Source organism: Colobus angolensis, unplaced genomic scaffold (genome assembly GCF_000951035.1).
Source record: "Colobus angolensis palliatus isolate OR3802 unplaced genomic scaffold, Cang.pa_1.0 Scaffold55, whole genome shotgun sequence".
NCBI classification, from domain to species: Eukaryota; Metazoa; Chordata; class Mammalia; order Primates; family Cercopithecidae; genus Colobus; species Colobus angolensis.
The window spans coordinates 6,387,036-6,407,810 of NW_012119043.1; the positions used below are offsets into that span (position 1 = coordinate 6,387,036).

Genomic DNA, 20,775 nt, shown 5'->3' on the forward strand with positions numbered 1-20,775 from the left:
CCTCTCTGCCTCTCCCTCCTTTCCTCTCCCTCTCCCTTTTCTCCCCCTCCCTCTCTCATTCTCCCCCTTACTCTTTCCTCCTCTTTCCCTCTCCCCCATTCCCCCTCCCTGTCCTGCTATCCCTCTCTACCCTCTCCCTGCCTCCCTCTCCCCCCCACTCCTCCCCACTCTCTCTCTCCCACTTTCCTTGCTTCCTCAGGGCTTTGTGTTCCTCTACAACACAGATGAGCAGATGACCCTGTCAGAAAATCAAAATGGTTTTTGTCAGTCTATTCAGGAGTTTCTAGAAATATTTCTGAGAGGCTCTTTGAATAATTTACTCATCTGAGATCATTTAAATAATCTATTCACTCATTTTCATAATTGATGGCAATGGAAAACTAGCAAGGGTGCACCTTTTGTCTTACATTTATACCACCTGTCAGCTTAATCATGCTCCCATCACCCTCAGAGAGATCCTTAACAATTTGGGGTTGTGACTGGGGTGGAGATGGATATTCCGTATGACCGAATATTTGACTCTGGCTCTACTGAAATACTGCTTGAGCTGAAGTCCTGCCTTTACCACTGTATGACCTTGGACAAGTCATTCAACCCATGTTGCTTCCAATTTCTCTCCTATAACATGAGGATAGAAATAGTTATACTTGGAACTGGCATCTAAGTGTCAGTGTTCTAAGCACCTGATATATTACCTTGTTTAATTATCCTAACAACCTAGGAGGTAAGTACTATTATTGCCTCCCTTTTAGATATGAGAAAATGCAGAGAATGTTGGGAGACTGATTAGGAGACAAGATTACACATTGAAAACACTCTGCATGGTGTCTGACACATAGTGGGAGCTCAACTAATGGTAGCTGCTGCCCTCATGATCATCCCATCCGTCAAGAACATCACCATCATCACCATCATCAATCATCAACACCATCATCATTAATCATCTTTATCATTAGTATCCCTGTCAACGTATGTTCCCCTAGAGATGTCTTTTCTATGAACTGCATTTTTTTTGTTGTTGTAACTTCTCAAATCTGAAAAACTTTCAGCAGAATGTTGCTCTGCAGGGGAGCGCCTGTTCAACTGCTGTTCTTTTTGGAGTTGGGTTGATGTTACAACTGCAACAACAACAACAAAAGAACCAGTGCAAGTCAGACACATACACACACACACACACGAACACATGCTTTAGGAGATGGCATCACTTATTTCAGTTGAATGTGTTAATTTGCTAGAGATCTACTATATTTTCCTTACTGTGACCTAACATATTGTACTGTGTGAGTATTTAAAATAGTCACTATGCGTGACTCTAGGGAAGTCAGATGATTATTTTATTTATATTCACCTTTGCTAAATCCTGATGCACAGATAATTTTAAATGTTTTGTAATGGCTCAATTTGCCCTCTCTATGGCTCACATTATTTAAGAAACTTAATGATCATTATATAAGGAAACAAATTAAATTCCACACAGACTCTGCTAAGGTTGATATTACCAAATCCATTTTATAAAAAGGAACTTGCCTTTAAATATGGATTTGGGAGAAGAAAAGAAAAGAAGAGAGGAAAGGAAGGAGGATGACAGCGAAGGGTGAGAGATGAACAAAGTTATTTACAGGCATAGCAAAGCTCTTCTAGAAATACCTAATCTGAATATACCTAATTAGAGACTACACCTAAAAAAAATTTTTTTTAATCTATCTAATTCCCCTCTGTCATGTGTCTCCTGGAGAATCAGTGCAGCCAATGCCATGACTTTCAGTTCTGTTTCTGAAATTTCTCTCAGATTCCGTGGCCACTATTCCTCTCCACATCTCTATTCCCTCTAACCCAAGCCACTTAAACAGGCCCTTAGAAAATTTCCCAGATTCTTGACAATCACCATTTTCCTTTTGAAGAGGCAGTGTAGTTCACGTTTAAGAGTGCAGATGATTGGGTTCCAAATCCTGGCTTTGAAAGTTACTAGCTCTGTGACTCTGACTGAGTTACTGAATTTCTCTGAGCTTCATTCCCTCCATTTGCAAAAGAGGGTAATAGCTGTATCTGTATTACAGTCCTGATATGAGGATTAGATGTATGCTTAGCACCTAATAAATGTTAAACAAATGTGAGTGATTATTATTTTTTTATGTTGTTCTCTCATCTCATGCTCTTCAAAAGTGCCCTGAAGATTACTGAATTAAGTGCCATAACCTGTCATTCAAATTCTAGCATAGTCCTTTACCCACATCAAGTTTCCTTCAAAAGATTTGTACTAGTCTTCTATTGTTGTATAGCAAATTGCCTCAAACTTAGCCATTTGAAACAACACCTTTATATGATCTCACAGTTATGCAGGTCAGAAGTCCTAGTGGGCTCAGCTGGGTTTTGGCTCCAGGTGTCACAAGGCCAAAATCATGGCCCTACCCAGGCTGGACTCATAGCTGGAGGATCTGGGAAGAATCCACTTCCAAGCTCATTCAGATTGTTGGGCAAGCTCAGCTCCTCAGGGTTACGTCTGAGGTCAGCTAGGGACTGATCTCAGTACCCAGAGGCTCCTGCATTCCTTATCATGGAGCCCCCTCCATCCTCAAATGTAGAAATCAGACTAAGCCTTCTCACACTCCAAATTTCTTTCACCAACTATTAGGCTTGTGCAAGTGTAACTGCAGTTTTCACTATTTTTTTTTTAAATGGCAAAACCGACGATTACTTTTGCACCAACCTAATAGCTGCACAAAACATTCTACTTTTAAAGGGCTCATGTGATTGGGTGAGGCCCGCCCCAATAATCTCCCTTTTGAGTAACTCAAAGTCAACTGAGAAGTCCTTTCTGCCATGTGGCCTAATAAAACCACAGGAGTGACAGCTCATCATATCACATACTCCCAGAGGAGAGGCTTAGAAAAGGCTGAGTGTCATTGGAGACCATTCTTAGAATTCTGCATACCAACACAGCTATGTTTCAATCACATTGAACTCTTCTCCAGATGGGCCTTGGGCACTCGTGCCTCTGAACCTGACTTTCAGTCTTCCCACGTATGTGTGAGAAGACATGGAATGGCCTTCTCACACATATTCAGAAATCCAAATCTTGCTTATTCTCTGAGACCTTGTTCAAACGAGAAGTCCTCCGTACAAACGCCCTTGATTCTTCTGCCTCCCTATAACATCTCTCTTCTCTCAACACCCTGGAGTTTCCAAAACATCTTTATGGCACCTCACTTGTTCTCCTGCAGTTATGAGCATCTCTTAGTGCCCTGTTAGACTCTAAAACCAGATGTTTTATCTGCTTTGCAACCCCCAGATATGACTTGCACATAGTGGGTGCTTGGAAATTTTCTTTGATCAAGTAAGTGTGTGAATAAATATGGATTATATACCAACCTAAGTTCTGTTATCTCTGTTGATGGGACAAAATGTTAACAAAAAATCATTTAATAACTTAATATTTATTGAGAAAAATCTAGATAACAGGTACTAAGCTACATCTATAAACAGCGTTTTATTTTGCCTTGTTATTCTCTCATTTACCAGAAATTATTCAAGATGCAACAAGACTCCAAATTCCTTCTTTCTTTTCCCTCTATAGTTTCTCCTAAGCATTGCTACTGAGCTGTGTATTCCAAAGGAATAAAGAGGCACAAAAGCTAAGAAGCAAGAATCTTGATAACAGGATGACCTAGATAAAAGCATTTCAGGGTTACACAGAGTGAGTCCATGCCCTAAAGCAGTAGCTTTACATCTTTAATGGGCATGAGAATCACTAGGGAGGCTTAAAAAAACATGCAGATTCAGAATCAGAAATGCTGATTCCATAGATTTGAGGCAGGGCTAAAGCCTTTACATTTTTCCCAAGGTGATTCTAATCTAGGTAGCCCAAGGAACCACAGGTATAAAATGACCATACTGAAAGATGCTCCTCATTTGGGGAAGTTAACGGGGAAAAGGGCCTTTCCATTCATTCTACAAATACTTATTGAGCCTCTGCTATTGACAGAGATATAATAGTAAAGGAGAAACTGAAAACACACCATGAGCTCTCAGTGCTAGCCGTGGTCAGAATTCATGGCTTTACCAATGGGTTGCTATTGTCTTTCTAAGCAAAGTGAGTCGTAGTATGTTTCTGCCTGCTGGTAGAATGTGTCACAATGCACTTCAGTTTTAGCAATCCACATAATCATTCTATCAATTGTCATTTACAGGGTGTCTTCACAACTACAATTTTTCTTCATGATTTCTTTTACATAATCTTCACTGGAATGTGTGCGCAGAAGTCAAGAACCATGTTTGCAAAAATACTTCCATCCTTTGGCTGGCTGAACTTTTTTGAAGACTACTGGTATCTCATACACACACACAAACACAGGGGCAAACTCACACTAATAGCCTGCATGTTTTATTGAGATCTTGACACTCACTGGACCCTTCTAGGCTAAATGTAGTAGTAGTGATGGGAAAGTTAAAATACAATAATTTAGATAGGAGGGAGCTATGGCATTCTATAATTAAAAATCACATCATGTAATAATTGCACTCCATGCATCACCATGCCTCACCAGACCTGATAGCACACTGATATGCCACAGTCAGAACCACAGACTCAAGAGAGTAATCACAGCTTTTGTAAGATCTCCTTTATCATATCTGCACTAGGAATCCTGTAACTGGAATCTACTTTATTTCACACAAGACACAACATACAGGGTGCATCCCCTCCCGTAATGAGACAGATTGGAAGATGAAACTACTATAGACCAAAAAATAGAAGGGGCCAGGTGCAGTGCCTCATGCCTGTAATCCCAGCACTCTGGGAGATCAAGATGGGAGGACTGTTTGAGGTTAGGAGATTGAGGCCAACCTCCTAGCGAGACCTTGTGTCTGCAAAAAAAATAAAAATTAGCCAGGCAAGGTGGTGTGCACTTGTGTCCCCAGCTACTTGTGAGGGCGAGGAAGAAAGACCCCTTAAGCCCAGGAATCTGAGGCTGTAGTGAGGTATGATTGTGCCTGCACTCCAGCCTGGTAACAGAGTGAGACCACGTCTCTAAAAAAAAATTAAAAATTACAAGGTCTGGGAGATGTAATAAACGCCTATACCCTGAGTTCTCATTAGCTGGGTTCAGGCCGAATCTACTGCCTCCAGTGAGAGGAAAGGAAGCAGACACCTTTCTAAGGGTAGGAGGCACTCCCTAAATTTCTCCTCTAGAATACCTGCTCCCCACTGCCAGTTGTTCCACATGATGTAGTGGTGGCGAACACAGCCTTTGGGGTTGGGCAGACCTCCACTTACATCCTTCTACCAGCACACACCAGCTGGGGGATCTGAAGCTGGTCACTAGCTTCTCTGAACCAGAATTTCTATCTCTGAAGCAGGGAGAAGAATACCTACTTTGGAAGAGCCATTAAATGAATACCTACTTAGATGACTAAATGAGATCATGAATGTAAAATTCTCAGCATAGTTATTGATACAGAGTAGCTGTTAATAAATGGCGGCTGAAGTCGTCGATACCAACAGATCATAGAGGGGTCCATTTGTGCACTAGGCCCAAACCCTTGTGGTGAAGCTGAAAAAACGCAGATGAAAGGAACAGACCTTCCCCTGTTGGGGCTTCTAGTCTAAGCGAAGACGAATAGGCAAACAAACAATGCCAAAGCAAGCCGTTAACACTCTTATGAGTTAGTCTACGGGTCTGCAGAAATGAAGTGGAAAAGGGCAGATCCACTTTGAGCTATCCAGATATAGAATCAATGGAAAGGGTGTCCTTGACAAAGAGGAAAAATGTTTGAAGGGGCAGGAACATCAGGAGCAGGTGACAGCTGAACACTAGAGCTTGGGGACTAAGAAGACAGCTTTCTGAGTTGGGGCACGGGTGAATAAGCATATTTGTGGGAGGAAGATGATGAGTTTGGCTTCGGACAAGATGATATTGGGTGTCTGTGGGTCAGCCACATGGGGTACTGTAAGCAAGTCTGGAGGTCATGAGACAGATCTGGGCTGGAGGGAGAGATCTGGTCATGTTTCTGTGCAAAATGCACCTGAAACCAAATGTAAACAGAGTGATGAAAACAAAAAGAAAAACAGACCCATCAGAGCGAGAACGCGACATTTCCTTCAGGAAGACACAAGGAAGGGTCTCCCTTATGCCTTCTTGAACATCGGTATCATCTTTAATTAGATCTTCTCTGGGGAATAAAATGCTTGTTTTACTTTAATATTTATGTCCTATTTATATTTGAAGTCAAAACTTCAAAAATATTTACATATCTCTTTCTCAATATATATCTTTTTTAAAGTTAGTCTGGGATACACTAATTAGTTCAATCTAGCTTTTCCACAGTGTACAAATATATCAAAACATCATGTGCATTAAAATTATATACAATTTTTATTTGCTAACTTAAACAAATTTTTAAAAACTAGCCTGTATATGTATATAGGTGTATGCATAAATACACATATATTTTCATTTTAAAGCTATTGTAAGGCTGGGCGCAGTGGCTCATGCCTGTAATCCCAGCACTTTGGGAAGCCAAAGTGGATCATCTGAGGTCAGGGGTTCAAGACCAGTCTGGCCAACATGGTGAAACTTCGTCTCTACTAAAAACACATAAGTTAGCCAGGAGTGGTTACACATGTCTGTAACTCTAGCTACTCAGAAGGCTGAGACAGGCGAATTTCTTGAACCCAGGAAGCGGAGGTTGCAGTGAGCCGAGATCATGCCACTGTACTCCAGCCTGGGTGACAGTATGAGATTCTGTCTCTAAATAAATAAATAAATAATAAAATAAAATAAAGCTACTGTAACCCTAAAATAGTAAATAGAATTATCCTCAAATCATTTTTTTTCAGGTAGAATAAGTAGTTCATCCTAGAGAAATCCAATTTATTACTCAAGGCCCAACTCCAATGCCTCTAGCTTTAAAAAGCATTTCTCTAAGTGAGAAATTCTCACTTAGAGAATTTTTTTTTTTTTTTTTTTTTGAGACGGAGTCTTGCTCTGTTACCCAGGTTGGAGTGCAGTGGTGCGATCTCGGCTCACTGTAAGCTCCGCCTCCTGTGTTCACGCAATTCTCCTGCCTCAGCCTCCCAAGTAGCTGGGACTACAGGCGCCTGCCACCACGCCCAGCTAATTTTTGTGTGTGTGTGTATTTTCAGTAGAGACGGGGTTTCATCATGTTAGCCAGGATGGTCTCCGTCTCCTGACCTCATGAGCTGCCTGCCTCGGTCTCCCAAAGTGCTGGGATTACAGGTGTGAACCACCACACCTGGCTAGAGAATTTCTTGACTGGGCCAAGTTCACCCTTCTCTCCCCTATGTGCTGGGGATGGTCCTACGGCCAGTAGCACTTATATCCAGTTGTCCCAGGGCTGGCTTAATTCTCTATTATGAGCTACTTGAGAAGAGGGATGGTTTCCTATGCATCCTTGTAGCATCCCTGGTAGCTAATGAACTGCGGCCACAGAGCTGACATACACAGGGCGTTGGTAGTACTGGCCTAGACTGCTAATTGGCAGGAAGACCCCTTATGCCCAGGAATTTGAGGCTGTAGGGTCTTCTGAGGCTGAGGCTGAGGCATCTAGGGTTTTGTTTTTGAGCATCTCTGGGAAGCCTTGGACTCATCAAACTCCAAGGCAGACCAAAATCACTGAAGAAAAAGGGAGAGAGAAAAGGCATGAAAGTCCCGATTTGTAGGAGGAAGCCTGCTCCATCCCAAGTTCTGTGTCTGCAGCATACAGGTAGGCCTGGTGCTCAGCGTCTATATAATCCACACCAGCCACATACAAAGGCCCAGCAAAAAGCAAGCACCCCTCTAAGGGCTTGTCGTGTTTTCCCAGACACCCTCATTACACGCTGCTGCTTCCAGTGACGCCACCGGGTGACCTCAGAGATGAAAAGAAATTGCCTCCGAGTCCCAGAATAACAGCTCCCTCCTCGGCAGTCCTTCCCCTCTGTTGACCTGCTGTACCAGCGTGTAGTGCTGGGGGGCAGCTTTAAGGATAACATGACTGGTATTTACCTGCTCCACTGGCTTTCTCTTTCTTCGAGACAGAAGCACACAGAGTTATTTCTGAAGCACTAGATCCCCTGAGTGCCAAGAGAATAGAACAACTACAGGCAGCATTTGTGCATTCTAAGCTCAACTCAGCAGCAATTCCCCAAGCTGCCTTTTATGGGAAATTGCTATGTTTCAACAGGAATTTGAAGAAGGGCCCACAAAATATTAAAAGGCATTTTCTGTATTTGAAAATGGAGTGTATCAAGGGCAGCTGTCACCTGCACTGCAGTGGCCTCCTTGTGTACCGGCTCCCTGGAAGATGAGTCAGATTCTAAGGTAGCACAGAAAATTCACAGGTGTGAGCCAAGCCTGCCCCAGGACTGGTTAAAACCAACCAAAGGGAATAATGTGGCGGCTCCAAAAGTGAATCGCAGATTGTGTAACATCAAAAGGTTGAAAACCCCAAAACCCAACAACATAAGGCAGAAAGGCTCCAATTCTCTACCTCCTATGACTGATTAGAAAAAAACGTGAATTGCATTTTGGCTTTACATGTGTAAGAAAAAAGAAAATCAGGATTTGAAATATGGATAAAAGAAAGTCAAATGATACAATAAAACATTATAGGCAACAACAACAACAAAAGCATATTCAAAGTCCCAAATGCATAAAGGAACCTGGTATATACATTCATGGAGTTGCAAATCACTTGCATGGTGGGCTACAGGGTATATAAGAGGGAAGAAAGGAGGTTAAAACCAAGGACAGTGAACTAGATGCTAACACTTTCCTTAAGCATGACAGAAGTCCATAGAATCCCAGCCTACTCCATCTCCTCCATATACACACTAGAATCTAAGTTTCTTGAGTACAGAAAATATTTTTCTCTTGTTTATGATGGACTCCAAGCATCAAGAATAGTGCCTGGTACAAAGCAGGCACTTAATAACTATTTGTTGAACGAAAAAAATGAATAGACAAACCATGAAGTCAGGGCTTCGGTGGATCAACTGAAGGATCAATAGAAGAGGTGATCAATAAGCAGTGCATATTGTTATTATAATTGGTATTCATGTCAGAGGGTTAAATACGAACGCTCAGTGAAAACTGTTAGCTAATTGTGCTGGGTATCCCAATTTGAAGGATTTAAGGTTTTGTTTTGTTTTGAGACAAAGTCTTGCTCTGTCACCCAGGGTGAAGTGCAGTGGTGCGATCTCAGCTTACTGCAACCTCCACCTCCCAGGTACAAGTGATTCTCCTGCCTCAGCCTCCCGAGTAGCTGGGATTATAGGCACCATCACCATGCCCAGCTAATTTTTTGTATTTTAGTAGATACCTGGTTTCATCATGTTGCCCAGGTTGGTCTTGAACTCCTGAGCTCAGGCAATCTGACTGCCTTGGCCTCCCAAAATGCTACGATTACAGGTGTGAGTCACCATACCCAGAACAAATTTAGTTTTTTTTTTTTAAATTAAGCACAGTGACATACAACAAAATGAATGGATCTTGTATCATAATTTAACACCTTTTGACAAATGTTCAAGATAGGAAATAACTGCCATCACTCCAGAAAATTCCCTGTGCCCTGTCCTGTCAACTGCACTCAACCACAGAAGCAACCACTATTCTGGTATCTAACCCTGTAGGGAAGGTTTGCCTCTCCTTGAACTTTATGTAAATGGAACCACACAATATAATCTTTCATGTCTTTCTTTGGTTCCATATAATGTTTTTCAATTCATCCATGTTGTTGCACATATTACCAGGCCATTCTATTTTATTAATATACCATAATTTGTTCATCCATTTCCTTGTTGATGGACATTTGAATTATTTCTGATGTTTTGCTATAATGAATAAAGTTGCAATGAACATTCTTGTACAAGTATTACTTTTTGGATATATGTTTATCTTTCTTTGGGAGAAATAAGTAGGAGTAAAATTGCTGGATAAGATTTGTGTATGTCTAAATTTGTTTTTAAAAAACACACAGTTTCTGGCCAGGAACGTGGCTCACACCTGTGATCTCAGCAGTTTGGGAGGCCAAGGCGGGTGGATCACTTGTCAAGAGTCTGAGACCAGCCTGGCCAACATGGTGAAACTCTATCTCTACCAAAAATATAAAAAATTAGCCGGTGTGGTGGCACACACCTGTAATCCCAGCTACTCAGGGGGCTGAGGTGGAGTCTCATTCTGTTGCCCAGGCTGGAGTGCAGTAGCTCAATCTTGGCTCACTGGAACCTCCATCTCCTGGATTCAAGTGATTCTTGTGCATCAGCCTCCCAAGTAGCTGGGACCACTGGTGCACACCACCATACCCAGCTAATTTTTGTATTTTTAGTAGAGACAGGGTTTCACCATATTGGTCAGGCCGGTCTCAAACTCCTGACCTCAGGTGGTCCACCTGCCTTGGCCTCCCAAAGTGCTGGAATTACAAGCGTGAGCCACCATGTCCAGGCCTCTTTTTTATTTTTTAACAATGTCTTTAGATGAGCAAAAGTTTTTAATTGTGACGAAGTACAGTTTATCTACTACTGAATGGTTTTTCATATTTGGTTTAAGAAATCTGAAGCTCACAGATCACAAAAATATTCTCCTATATTTTCTTCTAGAAAATTTATAGCTTTATCCTTTACATTTAAGCCTGCAATATACTTCAAGTAATTATTTGTGCATAACGTGAGCTATGGGTCAAGGTTTTTTTTTTTATTCCATGTAGATTGCCCATTAATCCAATACCATTTATTAAAAAGACTTTCCTTTTCCCTGTTGTCATAATCATTCATCACAAATCATTTGAATGTCCCTATGTGGATCTATTTTCATTATTTCATCATTAAATAAGATATCAGCTTATTTAATATATATATTTTATTCACAGTACCATAACTTAGAATAGAAAAACTTAAAAATTGTCAAATAATCTCATGATACGCATAATATATATAAATAGATATATAATATATATTATAGGTTTTTCATAGATACCCTTTATCAGATTGAGGAATTTACCATCTTTATCATAACTGGATATTGAATTTTGTCAAATGTTTTTTCTGCATCTATTGAAATGACCATATTTCCCCCTTTACTCTGTTAATATGGTAAATTAATTTAATTTTTAAATGTTAAACGAATCTTGCATTCCTACGATAGCTCCCACTTATCCATGATGTATTATCCTTTTTAAAAAACATTATTAGATTATGATTAGTAACATATTGAAAAACTTTGTATAGAGTGCTGTTATTTCTTTTAAATGTTTGTTATAGTACAAAGCGACGCCATCTGGGCCGGGATTTTCTCTTTTGTCTTTCTTAAATGGGAAAGTTTTTAGGTATACTTTCAGTTTTTCAGCAAGTATGAGCTATTTAGATTGTCAATTCCTACATCTCAGTTGTAGAAAATTGTGTTTCCTCAGAATTTGCCCATTTTATCTATATTGAGCTACTTAGATTGTCAATTCCTTTATGTCAGTTGTAGAAAATTGTGTTTCTTCAGAATTTGCCCATTTTATCTATATTGTCAAATTTGCTGTCATAAATTTTTCATAATATTATTTTCATCTTTTTAATGTCTGTAGGATCTGTAGTGTGTGTGATAGTCCGTCTTGCATTTTTAATATTGGCTTATTTGTGTTTTCTCTCTTTTGTGTGATCATTATTGCTAGGGATTATGAATTTTATTAGTCATTTCAAAGAAATAGCTTTTGGCTTTGTTGATTTTTTTTCTATGGCTTGTGTTCCACCTTGTTGATTTTTACTCCTGTATTTATTATTTTCTTCTCCTACTTCATTTGTTTACTTTGCTCTTTTCTAAATTCTAAATTTATAAGCTTAAGTCATTGACACTGAATTCACACTTTCCTTTTATATTATAAGCAGTTAAAGCTATGAATTTCTTAGTATGCCTTCAATCTTATTCTTCAAATTTTGATATTTTGTGTTTTCATTATCATTCCAGCCAAAGTATTTTCTAATGTCTTTCTGATTTCTTCTTTGACCTATAGGTGGTTTAGAAGTGTGTTGCCATTTCCAAACATTTGGGGATTTTCTAGATATATTTTTGTTGCTAATTTTTATTTTAATGCTGTTATGATCAAAGAATGCATCCTCCATCACTTCAGTTCTTCTAAACACATTGAGACTTTTGTTTTATGCTCCAGAATGTACTCTACTTTGGTGGATTTCCCATGTGCACTTGAAAGGCTGTGCATTTTATAGCTGTTGGGTGTAGCATGCAAAACTTTCCTAAGCTTCCTCCTCACTGTTCTTTTCTAGGAATCTGTCATTGTCTCCCCAAAGTCAATGCTTTTATTTGTGTAGTATTTCCCCCTGATTTCAGTCAATTACATTATATCTCCCACAGCATATCCTATATCTTTCTTCCCTCTAGGGTCACTCAGGCCTCCATTTGATGTACTAAGTGAAGATAAATTTCAAGATGCTAAAGTAGTTCAGAGGTCATGCACTGCTTGTCAAAAAATAAAAAAAATAAGATAACAACATAACAACATAGGCTTTCTGATCTATTCTAGTCTTTATATGAAATTGTAGCAACTAAGTTAAGCATTCAATTATGGAGGAGGAGGGAGGGCAGCTGGACCAGATACTGTCATTGTATGTATGAGATCATCTGTAAATTCTCTGTGATGTCTCTCCTCTCTGACCCAGGTCACGATGTGTATGGTACATAAGATGATGATTTTTTTCTTTGCACACTGATTTTGTTTGTATTTTTCAATAGCTAATATACATGTAGTTGAAAATACGCTTTATAAGAAAAATAACCTCCCTCTCTAACTCATGATTTACAGAAGTGATACATTTAAGTTTTTAAAATGAGTTTATTTAAAGCGAAAGACTAAGTACATGAAAATACAGGGGGTTCATTCATATGGCAATGACTATGGTACACAATTAGGAAGTGTAGGCAAACTTGTGTGATCATTGCTATACAGTCAACACTTACTAGTGTAATGCTGCAACCCAAACTTCACTGTCTTTAAATTATCCTAAGTTCAGACCGTTCCTACTGGGATTTGAGAACAGACATAGAGAGCATCACACAATTACCACAGTTCACCCAGGGAAAGCATTCCAATTGCACCTTAAACATTTAGTCTGCCTTGTTGCAAGAAAGACGTGCTCTCGGCTGTGAGATGGGATCTAGAGCAGCTCAACAGGAAATGCGTGGGAGAAAGCAGCACTGTGAACCCCTTTATTGCCCAACTTTCTTCCCTCGCCTGCATTCAGCACACAGAAGGATGCTCACCTTTTCCCATTCCCGGTCTTTGTTCAGCACAATCACCACGAGCCTGGGGTGCACCTGGTAGCCTTCCTCAGTGAAGGATAAGTCTTTGCCATCCCATGTAACATTGACCATAAATCTAGAAAGGGGAAGAGAGAAAGACAAAATTTTAGGAAATAATTAGAGCAACTGAACAAATAAGTGGATGCCACCATTAATGGAATACTGAAAATTTTTAAACTTACAATGCTATATTCATCACAAGAAGCCTCTCTGTAGAAGTATTGACATCTGTGCAACCATTGCTAGTTGACCATGCTTTAGTAATTGACTGTAATTAACAAGTGGAATGTAAGTTTTTGTGCTGCCAGATCCATAGACCTATATTCAAATGATCTTCTTACAGGAAGATCTGAAAGCACATTCTATTATACTCTAAAAAGCTTCCCTGAAGGAAGCTGCTTGCTCATAAACCACATGGCATTCAATGTTGAAAAAATGACATTCCATTATTCATTATTTATTCAACTAATATATATTAAGCATTTGCTACATGCCAGGACTCAGCTAGTTGGTATCAGGGTAAATAAGAAAGTGAACATGATTCCTACCCTCATGAAGTTTAGAGTCTAAGGGGGAGGATAGACATTAATTGATTAATCACAGATTTATGACAAATGCTACAAGGGAGAGGAGAGTATGCTATAAGAAAGTGAAATAGGGGTGAGGCAAGGCTGAGGAAGTGCAGCTTGATCTGAAGGATGAGTTGGCATTCACTAGGCAAGAAAAGACACAAACAGGCAAAAGAGACAACACGTGCAAAGACTCCGTGGTGTGCATACAAGGAACTGAATGCAGACCAGTGAGGCTGAAGCAGAGAAAGACAAGAAAATGTGAGATCAGGCGAGACTGAGAAGATGAATAGGAACAGAAAGTGCAGGATTTTAGAGACCATGTTAAATGTCTGTCTTAAAACCATGGGAAGGTTCAGGCACGGTGGCTCCAATCTGTAATACCAGTACTTTGGGAGGTTGAGGTAGGAGAATCACCTGAGGTGGGGAGTTCGACACCAGCCTAACATGGAGAAATCCCATCTCTACTAAAAATACAAAAAAATTAGCTGGGCATAGTGGTGCACACCTGTATTCCCAGTTACTCAGGAGGCCGAGGCAGGAGAATCGCTTGAACCCAGGAGGCGGAGGTCACAGTGAGGTGAGATCGTGCCATTGCACTCCAGCCTGGGCAACAAGTGCGAAACTCCGTTTCAGAAAAAAAAAAAAAAAAAAAAAAACTATGGGAAGACATAGAAGCAAGGGTGTCATCAAAGAGGTAACAGATCATGTTAGTTGAAGACTGTGTAGTGAACAGATTGGAGGGGAACCAGAGCAGGTACAGGGGGACTACTTATGCTATTCTTATAATCCAGGTCAAAGATAATGGTGGCTTTGACTCTGGTTGTGGCCAAAGAAGAGAAGAAGGAAGAGAAAAAGTAACAGCAAACAAGACTGAGTGGAGAGATATTTAGGAAGTATTTAGTGAAAGATTAGATGAGGGGAGGGGAGAAAGAGGCATCAAGGATGACTCCTAGAATCTACCTTATGTAACACGTATAAACTTAACTTTTGGTCTAGGTGTTTTCATTGCAGGTAACGTCTGTCTGCCTTACAACATTTATACCCTCATCACTCCTCAAAGCCACCTTGACCTGTACTCAGGCTGAACTCAGGGAGCCAAGGCAGACTTCATCTCCCAGATTCCAGGTGAGAGGTTCTCCAAGGGTGCCACTCTCCTTGTAGCTTGAGAAAAAGATGATGTCATTAAAGACATCTGAGACAACATGGTAGTGGCCACTTAGCAGACACGAGATAAATATAATATGGTGGATTGAAGCATTCAAAGACTTTCCCAGAAAGATACTGTGTCTCTCGCTTCATTAATAGAATCACTAACATCCAGAGACGCTAAAAAGTAAAAAAAAAAAAAAAAAAGAAGAAGAAGAAAGAAGAAAGAGGAGGAGAAGGAGGAGAAGGACGGAGCAGAAGGAGGGAGGAGAAGGAGGGAGGAGAAGAAGGGAGGAGAAAGAGGGAGGAGAAAGAAGAAGAAGAAGAAGGAGAAGGAGAAGGAGAAGGAGAAGGAGAAGGAAGAGAGAACTAGGCTACAAGAAATTTCAAAAAGAGACACTGGCCTATTGGGTCACACATACATCCCTGGACCAGCATGACGCAGAAGAGACTGACGGTGGTGTTGTATGGAGGAGAATCTGGTTTCCAAGGACCAAGTGAAGAAATCGGGGAAAAGGAAAAGAGCAAATATTGTGTATTTATTCAATAGACTATCTGGGTCATTGAAAATCATGTTTTTGAAGACAAATTGATGATACAGAGAAAACGCTTACTACTTAAAGTTAAAGAAGCAGAAAAGAGGATAAAAACTGAGCTTGTCTATGTCTAAAAGGGTTACAGGTATTTTTCATTTTCTTTTGTGTATCTTTGTATTCTTCAAGTTCTCTGCAATCAAATACTTTAACAAACAGAAAACTAAAACACTGCTATTCTAGAACGAACAAAGGATAATCACTATTCTATTTGGTTTATTTGGGGTATCTCTTATCACTTCCTAGAAAGGTTTTTTTTTGTTGTTGTTTGTTTGTTTTTGTTTTGTTTTGTTTTGAGATGGAGTCTCACTCTGTAGTCCAGACTGTAGTGCACTGGCACAATCTCTGCTCACTGCAACCTCCACCTCCCAGGTTCAAGTGATTCTCCTGCCTCAGCCTCCTGAGTAGCTGGGGTTACAGGTGCCCACCACCACACCCAGCTAATTTTTGTATTTTTAGTAGAGACAGGGTTTCACCACATTGGCCAGGCTGGTTCTGAATTCCTGACCTCAGGTGATCTGCCTGCCTCTGGCTCCCAAAGTGCTGGGATTACAGGCATGAGCCACCACACCTGCCTGAAAGGTATTTTCTTGATTTAACAACTATTTACTGTATGACTGGTATATAGGTCAGGGCTTATAGTACGTCTTCCAGACACAGAAATAAAAAACACAGTGTTTGTCTTCTCTCTTACCCACATTCTTATAATTCAATGGCATAGACGCATAAACAATGACAGCACCTATAATGCCACTTATTCACTGATGGAGAGTAAATGTAAGAAGATGAAAGAACACAGACAAAAGGGTCCCTAACTCAACCTGGGGAATCTGGGGAGGGCTTTCCAGGGAATCTTAATGGGTGAAGGGGTTGAGGCAGGAGAAAGCATTCTGGGCAGAGGGATCATCTTAAGTAAAGAGTCAGCAAAGGTAGTAACACAGGCTAGAGGAAGTAGGAAACGGCTTAGTAAAGCTGATGGTTGTATTATGTGCAGTGGGATGAGTCTGCAGGGGATCCCTGAAGCCAGATCATAATGGACACACTGAAGGGTTTGGATTTGTTCAGAAGGTCACAGAGAGCCAGGAAAGATTTTAAGTAGAGGAGCGATACATTCAGATTTGCAGCCAATAGGGGCAGAAGTGAAAATGCTTCTCTGCACTTGAGGGGACTTGAACATTTTTGTTCACGGCTTAAAAACCATTCATTATCTAGACAATTGAAACTTTTTATTCTCTCTTCCTTCTTCCCTTTGATGTTTCCTGGCCAGAGTTTGATGAACTAAATGAACATGGTCCAGATACACACAACTAGGGGTGCTCCACCTCACACTCCTTATTGAGACTCTAAAGAAGACATTTGCATGGACTGAGTGTTTAGTGGAAAACTGGAGTCAAATTCCTCATTATCAGCAGGCTTTCAAAGTAACTAATTGAGCCTAAGTTAAGCTGTTTTTATTTTTTAAGCTGACATTTTGGTTCTGTTTCCCATGGTTATTTTTAGCTCTGTCACATTGTCTGGCATACTGTGGGGGCTCAGTTAATATCTGGCAACTGAGTATGTTGACAGATCATTACCAAAGGGACATCCACCGATCCATACATCCAACCATCTATATATCTATCCTTCCATCCATCTGTCAATGCAGTGATTCATCTATCCATCCATCCATCAATACATTTACCTGTCCATTCATCTATCCATCCACCTATCAATACATTCATCCATCCACTCATTAATCCATCCATTCATCCATCTATCCATCAATACATTCATTAATATATTCATCTATTCTTCCATCCATTAGGCATGTTTGAGTATCTCCTATATATCACACTGTGTAGCAGAACTATGCTAGGAAAATGATACAAAAATGACCAAAAATACTTAATCTTTCAAGGTTGGGGAGAGGGACACACAAAATAAATGTAACGGAGAATAATAAGTGTAAAAATAGAGATTTGGACTGTTGTTGGAAAGCATAAGAGAAGGACTGGCTAATTCTACGGTGATTCCATGACTGGAATAAGGAAACAAAGTGGGAGGGATTTGGGTTGTGCTGAGAAGGAAGAGGAAGGAAACGCTGAGCAGCTCTTGCTCATGCACATGGAGAAAATGCAGAGTCCAAGGCAGAGAATCCTGAAACATCGTGACATGTTCAATGAGCCGTAGTCAGTTCAGAATGGCAGGGAAGTGGGGGGCAAGTGGGAAAGTAACTTGGGAGAGGAAGCTAGAGACACATGCAGGAGTCAGGTAAGTAAGTACTATATAGACTGTACTATGGAGTTTAGACTTCATCCTAGACATATTTATTATTCACTATTTCCCTTTAGACTTTAATTGCAAGTTTGTAAGATGCAGATGGGCAAACAGATGAGGCTTTGTAGTAACCCAAGCAAGGAATAGAGACAACGGTCAAAGAAAGCAACAGTTGCAATGAAGAGATTGGACAGATAGGCAGGCAACTGCAATGAAATTTCAATACAAAAACAACTGACAAAGACCACCAGTGGCCTTGACCTCAGCTAGCAGAAGATAAGCTACCAGTCACTCTGTACCTGCTGCCCTAAGTTCATAGTTAGGGTGACCAACTCACTGAGGTGTTTCTTATTGAGTAGAATGAGATCTTAAGCCAGGTTTCAATCATCCAACACTTTGGGGTGAATATAGTTCAGGTTGAGTCTACCTAGTGTCCCAAATGTGGGAAAACTGAAAAATTTAGGAAATTATCAAGAAATTTGGAACTATGCAGTTTATTATCTGTTTGGAAATGCTGGATTAGGGAACAAATGCTTTGGTTTCGATATAGACGCTTGATCCTGGGGAGAGCCATTCACAAGGTTACATAAGATGAACTGAATGTCACAGCAACTTTTTTTGGGGTTTTTTGTTTGTTTGTTTTTGCTTTTTGAAACAGGGTCTCACTCTGTCACCCAGGCTGGACGCAGCAGTGCAATCTCAGCTCACTGCAACCTCCGCCTCCCAGGTTCAAACAATTCTCCTGCTTCAGCCTCCCAAGTAGCTGGGATTACAGGTACCTGCCACCACTCCCGGCTAATTCTTGTATTTTTAGTAGAGACAGGGTTGCACCATGTTGGCCAGGCTGGTCTCGAACTCCTGACCTCAAATGATCCACTTGCCTCAGCCTCCCAAAGTGCTGCAATTACAGGTGTGAGCCACCATGCCCAGCCAACACAGTGATTGTTTTAATCAAGAAGGTAGCAGATGCAGTTGAGCACCTTTCTTTGGATTTGCCAGTTGAATTTACTTAAAATCTCCTTCTTTAATTTCCCATCTCCATGTTCTCCACTTGTTCCCTTTTCTTCCATTTTGTAGTAAAATCAGATGGAATTAGCAGAGGGATTATTGAGATGCAAACACTCTTCTTCAGATTATATGAAAATAACTATGCAGAAATCCTCATGCTTCAGATTTTTCTGTATTCCTTTAAGATTCAATATTCTGGGCAAATGACTCCATATACTTAACGTTAATATTGTCTTTCTTTTTCTATTAAAAGTCTTCAGTCCCTTGGGAGGGGGGGAACATAACCTCTAATAGAAATTTCTGCTGAACAGTAATTTCATTATGAAGTTGGCAGGGAGCAAGTACCTATTACCTTCAATTCCCCCATCCAATTTCTAGAAAGGACAATCCATGTTTCCATGGGCTTTCTTCCCATTTAAACTTGCTCCAGAGCAGAGTTATTTACTGAGGGAAATACCATTTTACACCACATTGATCAGTTCCCATTAACACCTGCTGAGCACTTGTACTAAACAGTAAAATCTTATCATTGTTTTGCTTATCTCTACAAAATTGATCATAAAGCTTTAGTGGTCAGATAAAATGTCAGAAATTCTGACTGCTTCTAAGCCTCACATTACAGCTTCAATATCTCCGTCAGGAGCAATAAGTACATAGAAGCATGCTGGCAAATAGAGAAGGGGAAGACTCTAGTGATTTGCCAAGACCACTTCTGTGTTGTCAGTCACTGGTGGTAAAGTGCTAAGTTGTTTTTTATTGTCAATGACACTCACAACACTAAATATATATATAATATATATATGTTTACATATTACATATATAAAATACATAAAATATGTACATATATATACACATTTCCTCTGGTATTTACAGTGTTAAGTGTATGAAGTTGAAGTCCAGGTGAAATAAACATTTCTCTTCCCCTTGTGTTTTGTGCTCTATGAACGGTGATGCATGGTGATCAGAGATAACTGAAAAATAGGCAGGCAATATTTCCTATATTATGATTGAAAAGAAATGGGGCTAGAATTGTCCAATTCTCTCTAGGCCTGCTATCACATTAGATAGCCACCAACCACATGTAGCTATTGAGCATTTGAAATGTAGTTAGTCTGAATTGAAATGTGTCATCCATGTAAAACTACAAAAAGGATTTTGAAGACTGTATTTTTCAAAAGAGTAAAAGGTCTCATAAATCATTTTAGGTTGATTTCATGTTCATTTAGACATGTTGGGTTAAATAAAATATATTATTAAAATTAATTTTATCTGCTTCTCTTCACTAGACTCTTTTTGTGCTTTTGCTTTTGTTTTTAACTGGTAGACTGTAATCATGGAAGCAGGGACCTCATCTGCCTTGTTTAGTATTATATTTCCAGTGCTAAACAGGGTGTGTGGCACAAAGCTGGTGCTGAACATGTGCAGAATGAATAAAAGAATAACTTGCTGCTTCTGTGTTGTTGAAGTTTTATGACATCAAGGAAGGAGAATAGGCTTTACAGTGAGACAGTACCTGGCACCTTGGGCAGCATATTTAAAATCTACTGAGCCTCCATTTCCTTTTTTTGCAAAAATGGATTAAGTTCAACCATATAAACTAGCCATGACAGTTTCATATGGTTTAACCTAACTTCATAGTTCACATAAAATGCCTAGCACAATGCCTGGCATACAGCTATTAATAAACAGTAGTTACATTGATGCAAATTTTCCATGTAGTTTTCACTCTTTTTCCACCCTGTCATATTTTCTAACACCCTACTACAAATGCAATGCTTTTTAAAACCATGCTTCCCCTTGCCATTTAGTATACTCATTTCCAGAGTCCCTCTGTCCTTGTGTGAACAGCCAACCATAATGTGCTGCATAAGTTTCTTTAACTATGACTTAAAATATCTCATTCCT

General features: G+C 40.0%; 1 protein-coding gene across 4 annotated transcripts in view; it reads right to left on the minus strand.

Annotated features, from left to right (window-relative positions):
• GRIN2A (glutamate receptor, ionotropic, N-methyl D-aspartate 2A) overlaps positions 1-20,775 on the minus strand; it is a 434,662-nt gene that overhangs the window by 118,706 nt on the left and 295,181 nt on the right. For all 4 annotated transcript variants that reach the window (XM_011961386.1, XM_011961385.1, XM_011961388.1 and 1 more), the window contains one exon: positions 13,257-13,371. In XM_011961386.1, coding sequence (XP_011816776.1) covers positions 13,257-13,371 — 115 coding nt within the window. The remainder of the gene's footprint in view (positions 1-13,256; positions 13,372-20,775) is intronic.